Below are 21,321 nucleotides of genomic sequence, written 5' to 3'. Positions count from 1 at the left end.
TTTGCAATTATATTCATTTAAGTAATTTCAAATATGCCTGAAGCTAGCACAGGTGAAAGTCCGCTCTTTGCCTGTGATTTGTTACATAGAGTAAGAGGAGATTTGGTGCCAGTCCAACACAATGTCCCCAAACTAATGACCTCTTCAGGTCATTAGTATTTCTTTTGAACATACAATCCCCCGCAAAGCCTGCTACTCACATTGGTAACGCTAATCATTATTACCCTTTTACAAATAGTAAAATGAGCCCTAGGGGCTATTTTTGTTGTGATTTGATGCAACATTAATCAGCATTCTAAAGAAAAGACATATTTCCATGTCCCAAGCTGCATATATTTATTTTTCAGTGTGTATTTTTTTTTCCCTTAAATCTCTTTGAGGTTGATGCTCTGATGCTCACAGTATACAGCTTCCATTCATTACCTATACAGGGAGCTAATGTTATACAGTAGCATCACCATCTGAAGAGCCCCAAAGATGCTAATAATTAAAGCCACAGAGTGAATTCTCATTAATGTACTTTCCTCCTCGGTTTCAGTCTTCACACAGTGGATGAAGCACAGTCCTCGGAGGAGGGAGAGCAGCTCAGGGCCAGTGTGGCCACTGTCACTCTCTCTGCCAGCGCACAGGAGTGATGGATGCCTCGAGGAGTGTGCCAGTGCCTGCTCCCTGACATCTTCTTGATGTCGGGTGTTGGAGGGTGTTCACACCTTGCGAGCAGTGTTGGAGCAAAGCTGTGAGAGAGGCTCATGTTGTGCCTGAACTCGCAAAATTGGGCTGTGGTCTGGGTTTCAGTCCCAAATATCCATGTTTGTTGTTAAATAGCTACTCACTCCTTTGTGCTTTCACACAGGTCTTCAACATTCTCAAGCCCCCAGTGTGGTTCTTGGGCAATGTGTGACAGTGTCCCTCACTCCAGCCCTGAGTACCATCCCAGAACTCCTCAGGGACTGGCCCTGAACTGCAAGCAGCTGGAGGAGGGAACATCTTGTGTCCCCATTTAACCTTTTGTCCACCTCAGAGTTGGGGCTGTGGGACAAAGTCTCCACACTGGGTATTTCAGCTGCTTCAAAAGCCAAAGTAGCCCCAGGACCTGTGCAAGGGTGGCTGCTGCAAGCTAAGGGCAGCAGTCCCTCTCATTCCCAAGCCCCAGACCCTAGAGCACCCCAGAGGACATGGCCATCCTTCCAAGCTAATTTTCACCTACGCCTTCTCGCTGTGACAAAGGACACCGCTGAGTATGGCATTTGGCTTTGGCTAATTTTGGGTGGGCTTTCCTGCCTGCTTAGTAGCAGAGCCACACACCAGTGCTGAGCCAAGGACAGACCCGGTCCCCCCACAGAATGTCGTGCTGGCAGCAGACCCCCTGCAGCTTACAGGCAGTCAGGGACCATCATCCCAGCTGTGGTTGACATCCCATGCACAGCACCAGTGGTCGCAGGCCGAGGTGCAGAAGGCAGGTATCTGCTGCTCCTTCATGGATCTGCTGAAATGTATTTTTAGTATTTCATGATAATAATTAGCAGTGAATTGTCCTGGCTTTTACAAGATGGAGGGAAAATACCACCAAAACCCAAGTATTTAAAGAGAACTTTTGATTGCAGTTTCAGGTCTCAAAAAAACTAGTGGAAGGAGCAGTTACAGCCCAAACTGAAGACTATTAGGAGTTAATAACTACATGAGAGTAACAGTAAAGAACGTCAAGAGTTAACAGTCCCAGCGTGATAAAAGTTTATTTAATCCTACTCTAAACAGTCAATATAACAAATCCCTGTTAAGAATGAATGATCTCTCACATGTAGCTTAAAATGATCAAATTTTGATTTAAAATACCAAAATAGGTCAATTTTGTTTTGTATTTGCAACATTTTACAGATGAATAAATGCATTCTTTGCATAAAACCCACTTGCCCCATTTCAGGTAGGAATGTGTGTTTGCCAGAGGATTACAGACTCTTGAGTGTTGACATATTCTTCTCCAGTAACTACTGTGCTCCTCTGATGGAAGAGATATTGTTGTATGGAGAAGGGGACTGTTTTGGCACATCTTCATCTTCCCACCTTGTCTTTGGCTTTCTTTCACTTTTTTCTTTCCTCCTAGTGCAGGTTTCAAAAGTGAAGCGGAGACTGAACTGCATAAGATGTTGGGTCGTGGGTACTTCTGAGGCAGTGCCTATGTCTTCTCATCAGGATCTGGAGTTTCCTTCCCAGTTCTGAATCTGATTGAACAGAGTGACTTTGTTAAAAAACAGTGAATATCTTTGCCTTGGTTTCATCTCTCTGATTGAATGAGAATTATCATGGGTTGGCTTACTTTTGGCATCATAGGGTTTTGGGAAATGTAGCTGCACAGAGCTCTCTAACTAGAAAACAGTGTAGTAGAATGCAACCCAACAATAAATTGGTAGCTGTTTTAATGTTTCATACTAGTTAATGATCCTGGTAATAAAGAGGGTAAGTCCTCATGCTTCAGTGTTCAGCTAGGAGGAAGAGTGGGAAAAAGTATCGATAAGAAAATTCAGGCAGACCTCTTTTTTTACTCCCTATTCTTCCCTGGCACTCCTTTCAATTGCAAATATACTTGAAACATGAGATATTTATTAAAAGATGTAATGAGGGCTGTTTGCTGCTGCATCTTTGGAACAGGAAAAACCTTTCTGCAGTACACTGAAAAATACACAATGATTTCTTTAGACTAATAAACTCTCTGCTGGAGATAGTCTACACATTTATAGTACTTCTGAGAAGTTATTTAAATATTTCAAAGGTCTTTATTGTCAGTCTCCTACATTTTACCTATTTTATTTTGTATTTTTATCAGCCTTCTCTGCTGTTGTCAGCACTAAAAATATTTAAGTGCCTGATATAACATGTACATCTGAAGTTTTTTCTCTTATCTGTAAAAACCATCTTCCTTGAACATAATAGAGTGGGATAAATTAATTGCTGATGAAACCAGTTTCACTGTAGTGACACCGATGATGAAACTAACCCAATACATTTAGCTCAGGCGATCCACTTTTGACCATTAACAGTGGTTAAAACTACTGAATTGAATTCTTTAGAAGTTGTCATCTCTTGTATATATGACTTTTTAAATATATATTTCATAAGATAGACATAATATTACCCACAGCTCTGTCAGTGTTAACTCCTGCATATTTTATTTCTACACCCAAAAGTACTTCTGAAATAATGATTGTTTTGATTGAACTCAATCTGAGATCAAATAATAACAAGTTAAGCCTATAACTTCGTTTTGAGAGGAAGAGGAGGGGCAGACACTGATCTCTTCTCTGTGGAACCTGAGGGAATGGCCTGAAGTTGTGTCAGGGGAGGTTTAGGTTGGATATTAGAAAAAGATTCCTCACCCAGGGGGTGGTTGGACATTTGAACAGGGTCCCCAGGGAAGTGGTCACATCACCAAGCCTGACAGAGTTCAAGAAGTGTTTGGATGATACTCTCAGGCACATGGTGTGACTCTTGGGGATGGATCTGTGCAGGGCTAAGGGTTGGACTTGATGATCCTTGTGGGTCCCTTCCAGTGCAGCATGTTCTGTGATTCTGTGGTACTTAAAGCCATTTTTTTCAAAGGTGGAGGCCATAGGTAGATCCACTAAAAATCCAGCAACACAAATCCTTCCATTTCAGTCATTTAACAGTCTGGTTCATACCAACACTTGCTCACAATGCTGCTATCGATGTTTGCTTCTATTGATGGCAGTCTGATAGCTCATGACAGAAAAAAAAATTTCACTGAAAGCTTCAATTAACTGCCAATGAGTGGGAAAAAATAAAAGAAGCCAGTAAGTTATGTGGATCCATCTGAAACTCAAAACAAGGCTAGGTTCAGGACTTAGCAAACTGAATAAAATTAACTTCTGAATCAGCATGGGTAATTGATATTTTGTTTGATACAATAAAATCATGTGGGTTAACTGAAAATAAAAATACTTGTGTTTATTTTTACAGCAAAATTAAAAAAAATACATTCAGGACTAATCATTTAATTTAGGTTACCTCACTCTAGGGTGCTTGGGCAGCCTTGTTACAGTACTAGATACAAGCATATTTCAAAGTATAGTTCTTAAAAGAAGAAAATGAAAGTGTAGCATTTCAGAAATGTTGAAATTAATCATTTTACATAGAATTCAAACTTCTTTAGTTATTTAGGGGAAAGCATTGCTCAAATCTAGCAATTGCCAAGCATTTTGGCTGGTCCTCACACTGTTCTTGAAGGCTAAACCATTTGTTAGAAAATTCTCCTCAGCTCTAAATCCCTCACACAAGATTCTTGAGTCTTGTCCATGCTCGAGCCTTCATGAAAAATTATTGTTGACATTTTTCTCAAAATGATTCAACATTTCTAAAGATTTAGGATGGCAGTAAGCATTGTCAAACATCATTTAGACTTCCAAATGATTATTTTTTACAAGATGGTTGTGGTAGTTAGCAGCTGGGTGGTAGAATTTGTCAATCAGAATACAATTGTGTTTAATTCGTTTTTATACACTACTCCCATTAGTTAAAAAAGGATGTTTCTTTGCAAGTGACATTACAGCCCTGACATATGATTTTTGCATATGACTTTTTCTCAGAAACTGCCAGCATGGTACTGTCAGCATGCCAAGCTGGTGCCCAGAAGAAAATTTAATAGCAGTGATAAAATGAAAGGAGAAAATAGAAGCCCTTCTTGCAAACAAGGGTTTGTAATAGATATTCTGACACAATACGAATGATGAGGCATGGAAAATTCATAAAGTTGTGTGGAAGTGCAACGCACACTCTGTGCATAGAAGACTGACCTATAACTCATAAGATAGGGTGTGTCGAGTGAGTTATGAGAGTTGTTCCCTGGTGTATATTTAAAAAGAGACATTAGAAAGGAGATATAGTGTGGTTTACTGTTTGAGAGCTATCTTCATAATTTTTTCCGAAGATTGTTTTTAAAGAAAAAATCCTTTTTTTTTTTTAATACATATATATTAAAGTCCAGATGGTGTATTTCTGCACAGCACATGCAGTATCTGAGTGCTGGGAGTAAAGCTCTTCTCTCCAAAGGAACAGCCCTCAGCTGACTATTTCTACTCTTGCAATGTCCAAAGGAGATTATTGCTAAGGAAGAGGAATTTCCCATTTTGAATCCTAGAAGGGGTTATCTTGAAGTGAAACAAGCACTGAACTGCTCAGTGCCATCAGACCCCAGGGCAGCTGAGAGTCTGTGACTGAAAGCCCACGGGCCTCCCCACACACCACCCCACGCACACACCTCGACCGGAGCTGCACGGTACAATTTGAATTACTGGGATCCTACATGAGTAACCATCCCTCAGTGCACCTCCATGAGAAGCAAAGGAATTATCTGACCACTGCAGATTGCACACATTTTCTTCCCCCAGCGGTGAAGTTCATGGCCACGAGCTCGCCCCAGGTGCCAGTGCCTACCTCTAGCTCCCCTGTCCGTGCAGAGCCTATGCCCCATGTCCTGGCCCTGCCTTAGCAGCCTCTTCCCTCCCTCCCTCAGCCTATTGTCAGGCAAACCTGAAAACTCCCATATTTTGGTGGGACTGCTATCACTTTGGAGATATCTGCCTTGTTGGGGTTATCTTTTCCCCTTTCAGCATCCTGCAATACATCAAAAGCAGAGAGGAGTAAAGAGAATACTATCACTAATGCACCATCTCCTATTAAGTTTGTTAGCGTGCTAAGCTTAATAAAGCTGTTGAAAACACCATGGCCATGGATGTAGCCCCTTCAGGAGCAGCGGTACCCGATGTTCTGAGCTGAGCCTGCAGCCTGCAGGTGTCCATAACGAGCAGCAATCCATTTGCCCCATGGGGCAGAATACTTCCTGGCGTTCGGCCGAGAGCTTTGCTTGCCTTTTGTAGTCTGCCTCATAAGGAAAAATATGCGTTTTTCCCTATGTCTAGCTTGGCTGAAAATGAAAGGCACTGAAAAACCTGCTCATGGGAGAGGTTTAAGCCCATTTCTGCAGAAATTTGAGGACTGGAAACTTCGGCAAAAATCACAACAGCCCCTACATACTTAATGTGCAGAACTCTCTACAGCTCACTCCTCAGCATCAGGCGATGGCACATCACCCTGGCCATATATGAGCTTTTAGGTCTTTCTATCCCTTGTTTCTTTTTTTTTTCCCCTCTCTTGCCACATGCTGAATTAGTTATTTGACAATATATTCTGACATTGTATTATTTCAACAATAGTGGAATGCAATGGTGTGTAATTAGGAGCCAGAATATAATAGTGGTACGAAGATGATTTTGGCAATGAGATTTTTTTTAATTAAAATTTCATTACTTGAAAAGCATTGTGCTATTGCCCTTTCCAGTGTGTGAACAACAGTGTCCATGAGAGAAAGGGATGACCGCCAGGGATGGATAGCACAGTTTTAAGTCTCTTGAACTCCAGTTGGGGATTCTTCCGAGGCACTGCTCTTCCATACCATGAGAACCTATAGGGGCACAATACATTTTAAAGCCTCTGTAGTGTTGATTTTATAGTGAAACTTCTTCCACTTTTGAGGGGGTGGGATTGTTTAGGGAGGTGTCTCTGAAGCATCTGGAGTTGCAAGAAGTCTATAGCACTATGGACCTGCCAGTTTTCTATAGATTATCCTCATAGCCCTATCATTACATGAAATGGTATGCTTTCTTTCACAGTAACCAACTGGATTCTTGTCTGTTTGTTTGCTTGTTTTGATTATTTTTTCTCCATCTAGTCAAATAAACCTCTAAATTCAGTGTGTACGCTATGGAACCTCGTCCAAAACTATACTGTCTCCTTCCTGACAGGGCTGACAGAGAGTATAATCACTTGTATTGTCCAGAGTACTGTTTACATAAAGGAGCAATAAATACCTGTTGAAATTTTTACTGGAGGCCTCCCAGATGGATAGTTCATTTATTATTACAGACAGGGTTTCATTTACTTAGTTATTAAAAAAAGCAGGCCGCTACAGCCCATTTATAACTATATTAAAACTAAATGAAGCTATAAGTATTGCAGACAGGACTGAGTAAAATATATATAGTGACTTTCCAGGAAATGGCTAGGAAAAGTATTTGAAAGGAAATGCTGAAAACTTTGGGGGTCTCGGTGTGTCTTTCACAGATGTGCTTCTACTGGCTGGAGTTGGAGAGAGAATGGAGGAGGTATAGTTCCCATATGTTCCTGTGCCATGTATATATTCTGCAATAGCCTCTCTGTGTCAGCCAGTCAGCCATGTGCCTTTGGGAGGAACCGAATTAGCCTGTTCCTCCCTTCCTCTAGCCTTTCTTGATATTAAAAGCTCCAGCTCAGGGTATCAAATAATCTTCTTCTTCATCCCAGAGCCAGAATATCAACTGAATATCAACTCCTGTTACAAGAGGGGACGAAGCTGCTCCCTCAGCACCAACCTGTAAAACAAGGCAGGGTGGATCAGGTAGATTCCAGAGGTCTTAGTTTGGAAGGTATCACCTTCAGCTGTAAAATTACAGCCAGCTGTAAAATTGAAGTGAAGGTTGTGGATGGTCTTTGTGGCACTTTTCTAGCACTGAGGACATTTCATCAGACATTCTCACCCCTGCTTTGAGTAAAGATAAATTAGTCACTGGATGGGAAGCACATGGTTGCCTGTGAACCAGATCATGCTTTTATTATGTCCAAGTTAGAAAAATAAGGGACAGTACCAACAAGGAAAGGCTGGTGTCCCAAAGCATAAAAAATTGTTGACCAGAAATTAATGGGGTAGAAAAAGAAACAAGGAGGTTTGGAATTTTTTAAGCAGAGTTTGTTAAGTTAGCAAGAGGCTGCATTTCCACAATCAAAGGAAAAAACAGTTTTGCTGAAAACTAGTTCATCTTCAGTGGCCGAGTAAAAGTAGTAATTAGAAATGAAAAAGCAATGGACATGAAATTTAAAATATATGTAGCATGAATACATGTACATGAAACATAACAATCAGTCTAAAAAAGAAAATATAAAATACTGAAGATGGATAAAAAGAGTGGATGATACTAGAGGAAAGTTCAAGGAAAATGAGAATATGGGTTTTGTTAAGATATATAAAGAACAACAACAATAAAGAAATTCTAGCAATATCCCCTTATTAGCTGGAAATATTAAAGCTGTAACAATAGTAGAGTCAGTAAACTTTTTTTACATGAGAAAAAACAGGTTTGCTTTTGCTTGCTAGACAGACAGGAAGCTGAACAGTGTCTAGAGACAATAAGTTATTTAAAATCAGTTATCCTAATAGAAGTATCTGTAAGCCTCAGATCTTATGCTGCCACAAAGATGTGAAGACCACTGGCTAGCAAAATCTAGGGTCATTTTGATGTACCTTGAAATGTGGGGTAAATCCCAGGAGGCAGTTAATGCTGTGTCATATGCCAAAAGACTAAGGAAGAAAGTTTTAAGTTTTAAGGACAGGTCACCTGGCCCCTGTTACAGCACACAAAGTTTCAGGGGAGCCCAAACAGGCTTCCTTTAATACCATTAAGAAACTGAAACATAAGAGCAAAATTATTTGTGTTCAGTATTTTACTTTCAAGGAAAGAAATACAACTCCTTATCAACCAAAGCTCATTTCATTCTGTGAGGAGCTGGCAACTAGGTCCTATATTCACAGACTATGGAACTTTTTGGAGGATGACGTAGAAAGAAACAGTGGGCATAGCGCAGGTTATCAAATAATCTGGTAATTTAATAATTCAGCCTCACTTAAACAAAGGAGGCTTGAAAGAAACCAACACAAAGTTGTATATTACAGAACAAGGAATGTCACCCTGAATCTGTTTTTAAGTGGAAACTGTACCCTGTGAAGCTGCAACTCTGAAAATGCTTGTAAGATGGAAGTGAACAGAGAACTGGAAGTGAGTGCCAGCCGGATGCCATGGCACAGGGATACATCGTGAGGCTCTGGTAGGCAAGGCAGGACCCAGAGGACCACACAGGGATGTGGACCTGCTGCTTTCCCCATTGCTTTGATGATACAAGACACTTTTCATTTCAATGCAGGAAAGTTTGAGAACCACTAGACTAAATGATCTTACTTCCCTTGCCCCACCAGCAAAATAGGGATAAAAACCACTGTGGCCTCAGGTATGAACGTTGGTAAATGTGTTGTACAGATGACTGAGTTCATCTGCAGGGGAGCACAAGAATACAAATGTGTGTTCTGGAGGCATCCTCATGATGATTCCAGCATGAGGACAGATGCTTGTAGTGCTGGGGATTAGGCAGTGAGAAACCATTTGTAAGGAAATAATCACTGAGTACAAAATCAGATGCTGCACCTTCAGTCAGGAGACTTGGCAGTGGCAGTTCTGTCTCAGACACATTAAATTCCCCGAGATTTCTACCACAATGGCTGACACATAGGCAGAAGTGCAGTTCATGCACTCTTCTTTCATTTTGCATTTGAAATTAATATTTTGTGGATGGCAGCATCAGCTATTGTGCAAAAATTGGAGGGAGAGCATTAGTAAATAACTGCTAATTACACCCTGTAGAGCCTTGGGGGAGCAGGGGTAGGGAGGCAAGAAATGGATTAGAAAATTACGAGCAGCCCATTCAAAACTTTTATTCCCCAAATGTGTTTCCTCCTGTCACACAGAGCATGATTAGCATGAAACTTTGGTAAGCCCTCAGAGTGATTGGACTACTTAGGCGTGAGCTGCCCGTGTGTTGCTCATCACTCTTCCCTCTTTCTGAGGTATTCATGCATTTTTAGGTGGCTCCCTTGCTCAGGGAGTTTCCCTGCTTTTCTGCATTTCTCTCATTTTTAGGGAGGTACTCAGGGTCCTTCTGCCCAAACATTCTTCTCAGAAAGTGCTGTGGTCTGTGAGGCACTTTCTCACCACCATGATGAGGAGTTAGAAAAATCAGGGTATGATTCAATTGCATTTGTTCACTCTTTCTTTAGAGGGGGGGAAACATCACCGGGGCAAACACAGTCATTCACTGGGGCAGCTGCTGGAGAAGAAACCTTATTTCAACTTCTGCTCATAGGAGAGAGAGATGGCTGTATCCCTTGGAGAGGACTGCCTTGCATTTCTGATGAGACCATCAGTGTAATGGGAATTTAGCAGAGCATTTAGCCAGTTTAAATGGTTTTGGAGAGTGGTGTAGACTAGCCTAGATGGATTCAAGCCAAGGACAGAAAACTTTTCCTTCAGAGTATCTATTTTTTATTTGAATTGCTAATTCTATTTCTATAGACTGAGTCCGTTTTTCAGGCGTTTAAATTCTGTGCTCTGGAATTAAATCTCACATTGATATATAGGCTTCATTCCAGCATTAAGTACATTAATATTTCACCAGCCTGATTTTACTAGCTTTCTCTCTCTGTTTTTAATTAGATTTGACGATATTCTATATAATCGTGTTTTCCTACATGTTTCTATGGAACAGAACTTGCACAAACTGTTTGTTGGGGAATTTTTACAACTTAAACAGCGTATATTTCAAGTGAATTTTAGATGTTTCAAGCAGTGCTTTCAGAGGTCTTACAAGCCTGCCAAAAGCTCTATCACAGCATTTATAAAATATCCTCTTGATCTAGCTGTTTACCTCAATCCACAACCTTTTGACTTTCTTATAAAATACAAATAAATACTACACTTTTCAGATAATATAAATGCATGAGCTTTTTCAAGTTGAAACATTGGCATCAATTATAGCACTAGAGTGAAAAATAATTTCAGCAATCAGAATCTAATTAATTAAAAATTACTACTGTATAAAACCAGCCACTCCTATATTTAGGATTAGTAAACAAAGCTATTTGAAATATCTGTAGGTAAGTAGTGAATATAACTGGCCATCTGTTATGTGCAGTAACCAAGGTAATAGTAAGAACATTCATTTCCCTTTTCTTCTCTCTCTTTTGTTTTTAAGAAAAGAAACATGTTCATCTGTTTCTTGTGAATTCTCTGTACTTCTCACCAGGCATATTTTTCCTTGCATTTCTCTTTTAGAAAGCAGTGTAACACAGACAGAAACTGAAGGTACATTTGTCCTGTTGGAGCTTAAGTCGTATTACATACATGAGCACTCATAGGTAAAACAATCCCAGTAACATAAGGAGCAGCATATTCCCACCTGGTATTCTCTTTCGTTTTGCTGGGGACAAGAGCTAAAGGTTTTGCACGGTGCTGTGCCTCCAGGAAGGTTTTCTACAACGTGAAGGAATACTTTTCTTCTCCTATATCAGCACATCAGTTGTGACATAAAACATCTGGGGCCAGTCTGAAAGCCTTTTAGCATACTGCTACTTAGAATAGTATCTATTTTCTTTCTGGGTTTCTGGTAATATCGAAACTAATGTCCAGTTCTTGAAAGGTCACTATGCATTTATGGGAAAGAAAGAAAATAAAATGCCAATATAGTGCACTGAAAAATAAGATAATTTTCCAAAAGCATTCAGAATGAAACATCGTGGTAGCGTAAACTTGAAGGAGCACGTAGTTATTTTATTTTGGTATTTCATCACAAGTCTTTTCTTAGTAAGGTTCCTCTTCAGCTAAAATCAAAGTATTTTTCCATTACTGAAGTTCCTTTCCTACATAATGAGTAGAAATCACAGAAGTCCATAATAAACATGTTATTCTGACTGAGATGCTGCCTAGAATTAAAATGGAACAATATACTTGATCAGATTAACACATTAATGAGATTTTTCACAAATTGCAAAGATGGTGACTTCTGAGTTTATTTAAATGACAATTGCAACATATATATATTTGTGCCCCAGGCTTACAAACCTTTGGCATATTCTCTCCTAAAGCACTAGTATTAATGATTTAATTACTACCAATATTTTTCCTTTCCCATCTTGATTTTTTTTGTTGTTGTTCTAATTATCAAAATTATCATAAAGAAAGACCGTATCTTGTATAGTAGCTTAGACCACCAGAGGGGCATGAAGAGAGTTTTGTCCCTCATTTGTATAATCTCTCTTGAGGTGCCAAAAGGGAATCTCTCTAACAATAAAACCACAGAGGCAGTTCTTGAGAGTTTTATGCCTCAATAAGTAATTTGCAGGGAGGAAGGAAAGAATGCATTAGGCCAAGGAATGTGAAATTTATCAAAGGTTAAAGTGAAATACAAGGTGTGGTGCCTACTGCTTGTTTCATGTGCACCAGCAGACATGAAGGATAATTCCCGACTTGAGGCATGTCTTCACCCTGGAAGAAAATGGATATCTTGTTAAGTAGGGCTATGCTAGAAGGGTCTCAGACTGGCTCCAGATGTGACAAGGGATTCCCAACTGGTTGTTGAAGACCACCTCCCCCAGACACTGCACCAGCGACATCTCCTTCCTCAGCAGCTCCTTCTTCTCAAAAGGAGAATCTTCCAGCTCTTTCAGAAACCTTTGACCTAGGCCCTGGCTCCAACCTCGTACTTCAAACTTGTTACTCCGATGTTGACTCCCAGAGGAGAAATTATCTTTCTTCCTGCTATCCCCTGGACTCTCGCAGGAGCTGAAGATAATGTTTGCCTGGGACTTGACCTTCCAGCAACAACAAATCAGGAAAAAAGACAGACAAACAAAACAGTGAAGCTACAAGTCTTAACTACTCCATTTGAGCAAGGCTATTCCCAGGCAGCCTGCAATGACCTCTCATCCCATATACTTTTGACCAGGAGCAACTCCTGGCCCTTTGGCGTGCTGGGATTAGCAGGAGTCTCACAGGGTCCCTCTGCAGTGCCCCACGTGGCCGTCTTGCCACTGAGCCAATGCAGTGAGCAGCTCCCAGATAAAACAGGTCAGGCTTTCTAATAAGCTATGCAGGAGATTTGGACACACAGTCACACTGAAATTGCAAGATGTTGGGTATCGGTGCCCTCTAGATGACTTTCTATTTTCCACTTCATGTAAGTAACTCCACATACCCCCCTTCTTTTCCCCTGTAAATGAGTGGCCCATCACCTCAGGCTGCAACCACTTGGTTACTGGAGACAGAAACCAGCTGGCTTGCTGAAGCATTTCTCAATATCCCAAACTCATCCTAATTTCCTTTTATTACGCCTCTACCTGTCACATTCTCTGTGGAGAAAGGAAGAAATGCATTAACTAGAGTGCAGTGAGCACTCCCTCCTCAGCCTTCTACCCCTCGCTACCTCCACGACCTCACAGAGATTTCTCTAAAAATGTGTAATTAGGTTCTGCAAACTGACTTCCTGACTGTATGCACTCTTTTCAAGTGCAGAAGCCCTAAGTGGTGGTGTGTGTTTTTCAGAGCTGCTTTGAGTACCACTTCATTTTTCTAGCTTTTGTTTATGAAGTTATATTTACTTACAGTGTCCAAGTACATCAAAGCCAGGTCCATTTGAAAAAATCTGAAAGCTCATAGATGATGTCACTTACTGGCCTGGATTTTGTGTATTCTGAAAAAGGTGTTATAGAAAATAGCTATAAATAGTCTGTGTTGAAAAGGCTGTGTTTGCACATGAGCTTGTATATGTTTGTCCATCCTTGTACTAGTTTGCCAGAATACATAAAAAAATACTGTCCTGAGCAAGGGTTGATTTAAACATGATCTAAAGTGCTCTGGTAACACAGGGTGTACCAAAGCTCATTTGGTGCTGAATCTGTGCCAAAGAGCTTTTCAGATAAATTACAAATTAATGCAATACCTCTTGTCAGCTTAAAGTATTCTTATTCTCTACTGTTCTCCCTCTCTTCAAGTGGGGTCTCCTGGTCCAGTTGTGGGCTTTTTCTTTTAACCATCATCATTTTCACAAGCTGTTAAGGAGAAACATTCCTCAAAAGCATCCATACTCAAAAGTGATCTAGCCTACTTAAGACTCTTACTGCAAACTGGAATCCCTATAACACAAATGCGCCCTCCTCACCCCAGGTATGCTTCAGCCTGGGCTGTGAGAGCTGCTCTGGTGTCTGAAGAGTGTCCCTCTCCAGGACAACTTCAGCATTACCTGCCAGGTGACAGTGTGTCCTGCTCTGGCTGTAGCTTTGTAGATGAAGGCTGAGGGCCTCCCTGACAGTGAAAGCAGTCTGGGAAGCCGTGAAGACTTTCAGGCAGAGAGGTTATACCTGCTCAGCTCCTGCCTTTACATGGTAGACCCCAACACTGGCAAGCTGTCTTAACCTGATACATCCTTGTGACAAATACATGGATCAGGCTGACCAGGTCCCACTCTGGGGTAAAAAAGCAAGCAAGCATTCTATGATGACCTGCTTTTTCCTATCCCTGGTGTTAGGAGCTTGTTTGTACGCTGATGGTAGTTCCAACAGGGGCCATGAGCCCCAGGCAGGCAGTGCTTTTCTTGGAGAGCAGTGCTTCTGAAATGAGAAACAGACAGGGAAAATAAAGACGGACTAAAACATACAAGCAAGGAGAGTTCAGTGGGCCAGCGCCATGGTTTCTTGTTCCTTTTGTGTGGATGGTACCTGACTGCATACCTTAGTGCACACTTCCACACAACCCAAAGGCTTCGAAGATCATCCTAGTTGCTTCTAATCACAGGGTCGCAAAAGACTTTTTTAAATGTTAATACAAAAATCCAGGACACTAATAAATACATACAACTATCCAGAACATTTCATTATACGCTTTTGATTTGCCCACCTCCATTTAGGAGAAGAACAAAATTGCTAAATCTAAAATACTGTTCTTAACTACCACATTCATGCACTCAAACTGGCATGATTTAAGTCCAGCCAGCAAAGAAGTACAGTTGAGCGAAGAGCAGACAGTGACACCCTGGCTGTTCTGCTTTTCACACAGTAAGCACACCTCTTTCTGGTTAAATCACTATCAGTGCAGATTTCGTCACCCAGTGCCCAATATCAGATCTGAGCTTTCTGTTTTCAAGCTCTGTTTTCTCAGGGATGGGAGATCCCTGAGATCTAACTAAAAAGATGAGCAATTATAAGGTTGTTTGAATCCCTGTAAGTGTTGGAGCCAAAACCAGTGTGGATCTTGCAGTGCTTACAGGAAACTTTGCCTCTCTGACATAGTTTAGTTCCTGGGAGCCATATCCTTTGTCATCATACCTATCCTGTTTGCCCACTTCTCAGCAGGGCTTGTTAGCTGGGTCAGTGGCTGTATTGATATGGCCATCAGAGTTTTTGCTGACTTGGGAGATGGCAGAGAGAACTTTTTCCTAACAGCAGACATACTTCCAGATAAAACATAGCAAGTCCTGCTGTGAGATTGTCAAGTCCCTCTAACTCAGTGGGTGTCCTATATATTTGAGGTGTCTGCATTGCAATAAGATTTTGCTGAATTCAGTATGTTGACTTTACAGAAGAAAAATCTTGGCACAAGCAGAAGGAAATGGGGGGGGGTGGGGAAGCAAGATGAGATGAACTAGCAGGAGTTTCTGCTCTGACCCCCAGTCCTGTTCTTATACACCTACGTTCCCTGAAAGGTGTCGTGGGGAAATAGGGAAGCAGCTGTGACAGCAGCAACAAGCAGAGACTTTATGTACAGCAAGGAGCTGAGGAGAGGGTGGTTCGTCTCAGCACTCTTTCAAGACACAGCACACCATGTTGCCCATGTAAGAATCATGCTTTTCAGGCACACTCTTGGAAGATCTAGGCACAAGTACAATGAGGTGGTTTGAAATTACTACATATGTCTTCTTGAGATATTTACACTCCGGGGACCACCCACGTCACAGGATGTGTTTGAATTGCTCCCCAAGCTTTCTTCTGGAGTCGAGATGAAATTACAGATTCTTTTTTCGCAGAATGCAAGAAAAATTAGCAACTTTCTGAATTATTACTATTATTACAGAGGTATTTTTCAAAAATAGGTCCCATTATTGAAGACCTTTTAAGCACTGGGGGAAGTCTTTGCACCTCTTCAACTCCTTTAAATGCTGGTTAACCTTAGCTTGTAAAAAAAAATGCATGGAGGGAAAAACAGATTCTTCTTCTTTGTGAACCAGTTTAAGCAAGTTGAGGAAAGGATATGGGAAGAGAGGATGAAATCCCCATTAGAAAAGATGCATTATTTTCTATGTTTACATGACAGTGAAATCCTTGTGGATACTCTCGTGCGGAGACAATATATTTTAGTTTTAATTGTTTCAGTCAATGTCAGTTTTGCATCAAACATGCAATAAAGTAAAAGTGGCCTTTGGGAAACATCACTGAACCTTATTTTCTGCTGCAGTACTGCCAGTGTAAACATCTACTTCTGTTTTGTAAACTCAAAGCCAAATGGAGAAAAATTTTCCTTGCAGAAAGATTACTGACCTGTCAGCATCAAAAATATTATTTTTAGCATATAAAAACTGCTTGTCAGTGTTTGTAATAGCAAGAATCTTTGCAAAGTCCATTATTACTCTAGTAAACATTTTCCTTTAGGCAGCAATAGTAGGAAATTTATTAAGAAGTTAGCTGATAGCAACTGGATAAGAAAAAAATACAGTGTCACAGTTACAGAGTTATTGGGATAAAATATATTTCCTTTCTATTTAAATTATTAAATGTTTACAGTAGCTCTGAGAAAACATCAGATCTAAAGCATTTTGGTAAGTTACAATTTATTCTACTGCTTACTTTCCAGAATGCTAGAAGATGACCTCAAGTTAAGCAGTGATGAAGAAGAGAATGACCAGGTAAGAACCAGACAACTAGCATGTCACTTGTAGCATGTTTCATGTCGAGTCTGAGCTACTGCAAATATTTTGCTAATGCTTTTTCAAAACATACATAGAGGTTATCAAAATACATGGCAGTACTGTAACTGGAGTAACAGATGTTGCTTCTCGGAGCCAGGCTCCATGTGCTAACTGCAGGATTGGTAGGGAACAGTCTGCACTGCTCTTGATTTATTACCTTCATGTGACCCAGAAGGTTTTTGTATCAGCTTCCTTCTGATTTGAATTTGTTTTGTTTTAAAGATCAGCCAAGGAGGGGAGAAACTGGAATTCTGGATTAAGGGTTCAAGCCAAACTTTTGCAATCATGAGATGGCCTCAGGGATTAGCTGCTGGGTTGCTTATCTTTTACCTGCCTCTGGCATCCCCCCAGCCCTGGTCTCTTCTCTGAGTATTTTTGGTTCTGTCTCTGCATGGTCCGTGCTTGCTAAGAAAGCTGAAGGGAACTGAGAAAAAGCCTTGGCTGTGCATTTGGTTCACTCCGTAACACAGTAACTAGGGCAATTGCCTGTGTTTAAAGACCCCAGACTACCTGACTGGCAGCAGATACATCATCTGAACTTTTCTATGTGTCAGGAGAGCTGGGTTTTGTTGGGAGGTGTCTCCCAGTTTTTCCTTAAATTATTGCTGTGTTTTGTCTAAATAATTAAGAACTCAGTAGAATAAGGCTGAATCTTGACTTTCCCATGACCAGCTGAGTGCCTTTATGCCAAGCAGTGCTATGCCATGCTCTCTCTTTCTCAGTATACTGGCATGGGTGATTTGGTTGGGGATGAGAGGCCAAGAGCCACTTTGGTTCCTTCTTGCCCTAAAATGCATGTCCTGTGCCTTCACCACACAAGAGCAGTACTGCCCCTGGTTGCATCTCACAGATGGATCCAGACTTGGATATAACATGGTTTTCTGTCCTGGTTTTGACTGAGATGGAGTTTGTTTTCTTCCTAGTAGCTGGTACAGTGTGACTTGGATTCAGTATGAGAATAATGTTGATAACTCACTGATGTCTCAGTTGTTGCTGAGCAGTGCTTACCCTAAGTCAAGGACTTTTCGTTGTCTCATTCTCTCCCAGTGAGCAGGTGCACAAAAGGCTGGAGAGCTGGTGAGAGATCATGGCCAGGACAGCTGACCTGAACTGGCCAAAGGGATTTCCCTTTGGAAAGGGAAACATCATGTTCAGTACATGAACTGGAGGGAGTTGGCTGGGAGGCACCAATCGCTGATTGGGAATGGGCTGGGCATTGGTCACTGGATGCTGGGTAATAGTACTGTGCATCTCTTGTCCTTTCGTGGGGTTTATTTCTTCTGGTTTTGTTGTCTCCCTTTTTATTGCAATTATTACTGTAATATTATAACTCTATTTTATTTCAACTGTTTTTATATCAACTCAGGAGCTTTATAATTTTTTCTGCCTCTCCTCCCCATCCCACTGGGGTGGGGGGAGTGAGCAACTGGCTGCATGGTACTTCGTTGCTGGCTGGAGTTAAATCAGGCCAGTTTCAAATATGATTATTTCAGTCATGGGTAGAGTTATCTAGACTTGAAATTCAGGATCTTAGACAAATAATTCTAGGTATGTAGGCATGAAGCTCTTCCAGGGTTTTCTTTAACTCTTGTTATTAGATGTCTCTATTTTACAATATATTCCAAACAACAGGTAAAACAAAACTTTTTAATATTTATACTAAACCATTTTTTCATCTATTTTGAGCAAGACTTCTTGGTGTTAAGAAGATTCAGCATGTAGATTTGATTATTTACATATTTATACCATTTCTTTTTGTTTAACGTATTTCATCCTGAAACACTTCACATTTAATTACTCTTCCTGCTTGTCTAGATAGTTTAAAATACAGCTCATAGACAGCATAGGGCAAAGTAAAGTGAGGGACGGAAGGGATGTCTGAAGAATAACAATAGCACACCAATGTGCCGTGGTGCTTCCAGCAAGGGGCTGAGTGGGAGGGGAGGGGCGAGCGGGTGGCCAGGAGAGATGGTTTGTCCTTCAGGCAGGGAGATGGGATCCTGAGTAATGGATGTCAGAGTGGAACAAGCTGGCAGAGCCAGAGAGATTAAATTCTAGTTTGCTTCATAGCAAGCAGAAAAGGACATGTGAAAATGTTTATTGTGCATAAAGAACATTAGTAGGTTTAGGCAAAGAAGGGATTGTGGAAAAATAGTGCTATTCAGGCATGCGCACATGGTGCCTTTGGTTTAGCACTATGACTTATAATTTTTAACATCTTCCATGTGCTTGGATTGCTCAGTGTTATGTGTGCTACGCAGGGTCTCCCCTCGGAAACCAGGGCTTTAAGTTGCAGCTGATAAAGCCTGGGTGTTTCACCTCAGTGCTCAAACAAGCTCCACAGAGCCAAGACAGAGCTTGCCACCCATGCAGCAAAAAACAGGGCTGAGATCCCATTACTCACTTCTAATCATCACAGGCCTTAGCATGAGCAGCCTTCGGAGATTACTTAGTTATTTGGTCCCCTTTCCTAGTCACATTTTTTTTCTGACTTGACCCTACAGACAAAGATCTTCCAGAGGCACAGGCTGGCTCCTGCTCTATGAAATGCTTTGCAGAACTTCAGCTGAGACTTGCAGGTTTGCTTAAAGAACAGTCCTAAATAAATATGCCTGGTGGATAAACAAAACACTACGTTTTCATCCACCTAGCAGGAAATAGACCCAAAAAAGAATAACACAGACCCTCTCTGCCATCAAACGCTCAGATGGGAACATGGATCTGTGTTTAAATGTCAGTAGGAGAACTTGTTTCCTTTTACTTCCTAACTCAGAGGCTCTTTAGTCTCCTATCTCCTGAGCTTGGGAACAGTAAAGAAAGAAACCAAAGATAAATTGATAGGAACAGCACATGAGGCATTCCCAGATATTCCTCATGTAATTCGTTAACCTTTGAGCAGTCAGACTCATTCAATTAGTCCAGTTTCTCAAAGAGCTGAAGGTGAGCTGTACAAAAACTGGGAAGCTTTTCATTTCGCTGATTTATAAATGGAGAAGTTTAGGGGAAAGACTTTGAAAGCTTTGGAGGAGATTTTGCATTTACATCTGAAATTGCCAAGCAGCAAACAGGAAGTTTCTGAAGCAATGCAAAGGTGCTTCTGTGCTCCCAGGGCTGGCATTTGAAGGGCTGTGACTGACCCAAGGAATGTGAGCCATGGATGAGGGAGGCCAAATGCAAGACAGAGACATGATTAAGTGCTTCAAGACTGCAGTGGGCAAAGCATTCCCAGCCCTTCCCTCTGTACCAGCAATTAAGGTAGTAAGATTCACAGACCCAGGAAAAGAAAAAGAGGCTTGGTTTGAGCTGAGTATGTGTGCACCCACAGTAATTATATTATCCACACATATTAGTCTCTTAATTTTAATTACATAAATGTATTTTTCCTCTTTAATGAGCATAGTTTATCCATTTAATCTGATCATTTCAATTTTACAGGCAGTGATCATAGGATCTAATATGCAGAGAGAAAATTTCCTGTTGGCATATTTTACACCACACAGATTGAAGAAAATACACTTTTTAATCCTCAATCAATATCTGAAGAGCATGCAATTAACAGATACCAAGGTAGTTAACATAAATCTGCAAGTTAAAGAGCCAATTCATTTTGATTTATAACACATAGAGTAATAATTTCATCATCATCTCTCCCAGAAAGCATCTGAAGCTTTGTAGCATGAAGGTGTCAAAATTGTACTTAAGATTGTTCAGAGTGCTGAATTGTAGTGGTTATTGCCTTTTGGTTCTTTGAAGTGTGGCATAGCACATGAAACAGTCCCCATTATAATATACCCTGCTCTTCTCCATAGAGGTCACTGGATAACTTATATCAGTCTTGGGTGAAATATTGAAAGGAGATTGTCAATTGTAATATGAACTATTCTCTTTTTCCCCCCCACTTGTCCTTTTACAGCATGAACATTTTGTAGTAGAAAGTAGTTCTTTTAAGGGGAAAAAGATCCCTGGCATCATCTGTGCAATTCATGTCACTCAATAGCCAAATAAATTAACTGACTGGTACGCATACATGGAATAATAATCTAACATATTTTTGCAACCCAAGTCTGTTTCCTTGTATGCATTTTTTTCTGTGCAGGATCAGGTTGGTTACTGCTGAAGTTTTGTGGCTGTGAAAATTTATTACCCACAGAGTCAATCTGCATTCTGGCTGCCAAGTCTGAATAAATAGAGTCATTGTGCTTGTGTGGAATATGTAACCAAAGTTCATCGAGTCAGCTTGACTTTCACATCCCATGGGATTCATAAAAGCCAACACCCTGGTATGTGCTCTTGATTCCTGCCAAAATTTTGTAAAATTGTATAAACAGAAGTTGAAGAAGCAATCATAACACACTCCCAGGAACATGGCTCTGCACTCCAGCCCTGGCTGATCTCAAAAGGGAAGACACAACTTTAATACTCTTTTTTTTTTTTTCAAAGAAAAAAGAGCAGTATGACTATGCTCCTGTGTGAGCAGGTAGATGTGGGAGCTAAAAATGCCCCCCCACAGAGTGCACAGGGAGGCAGCAATCAATCCTCTCAGGTTCCTTGATTTTGCTCATGTGCCCTGCACTGAAGGAAGAGAGCAGGCAGCATTTGCCTGCAAGCAGCTGCCCTCCTCAAAAGGGACAGGTACAGACTGGCCCTGTGGGGTCTGAG

At 40.9% G+C, this 21,321-nt stretch overlaps 1 protein-coding gene across 3 annotated transcripts in view; it reads left to right on the top strand.

Annotated features, from left to right (window-relative positions):
• AFF3 (ALF transcription elongation factor 3) overlaps positions 1–21,321 on the top strand; it is a 333,159-nt gene that overhangs the window by 217,266 nt on the left and 94,572 nt on the right. For all 3 annotated transcript variants that reach the window (XR_007907616.1, XM_051806789.1, XM_051806788.1), the window contains exon 8: positions 16,548–16,599. Coding sequence is in view for 2 of the 3 variants with exons in the window: in XM_051806789.1 (XP_051662749.1) it covers positions 16,548–16,599 (52 nt within the window). In the remaining variant the exon portion in view is untranslated. The remainder of the gene's footprint in view (positions 1–16,547; positions 16,600–21,321) is intronic.

The sequence above is a fragment of the Manacus candei genome, unplaced genomic scaffold (assembly GCF_025592945.1).
Source record: "Manacus candei isolate 608988 ecotype Guabito, Panama unplaced genomic scaffold, ASM2559294v1 h1tg000069l, whole genome shotgun sequence".
In the NCBI taxonomy this organism is placed as follows: Eukaryota; Metazoa; Chordata; class Aves; order Passeriformes; family Pipridae; genus Manacus; species Manacus candei.
Note: the sequence above shows the minus strand (reverse complement) of the source record. Positions and strands in the feature narration are given on the sequence as shown.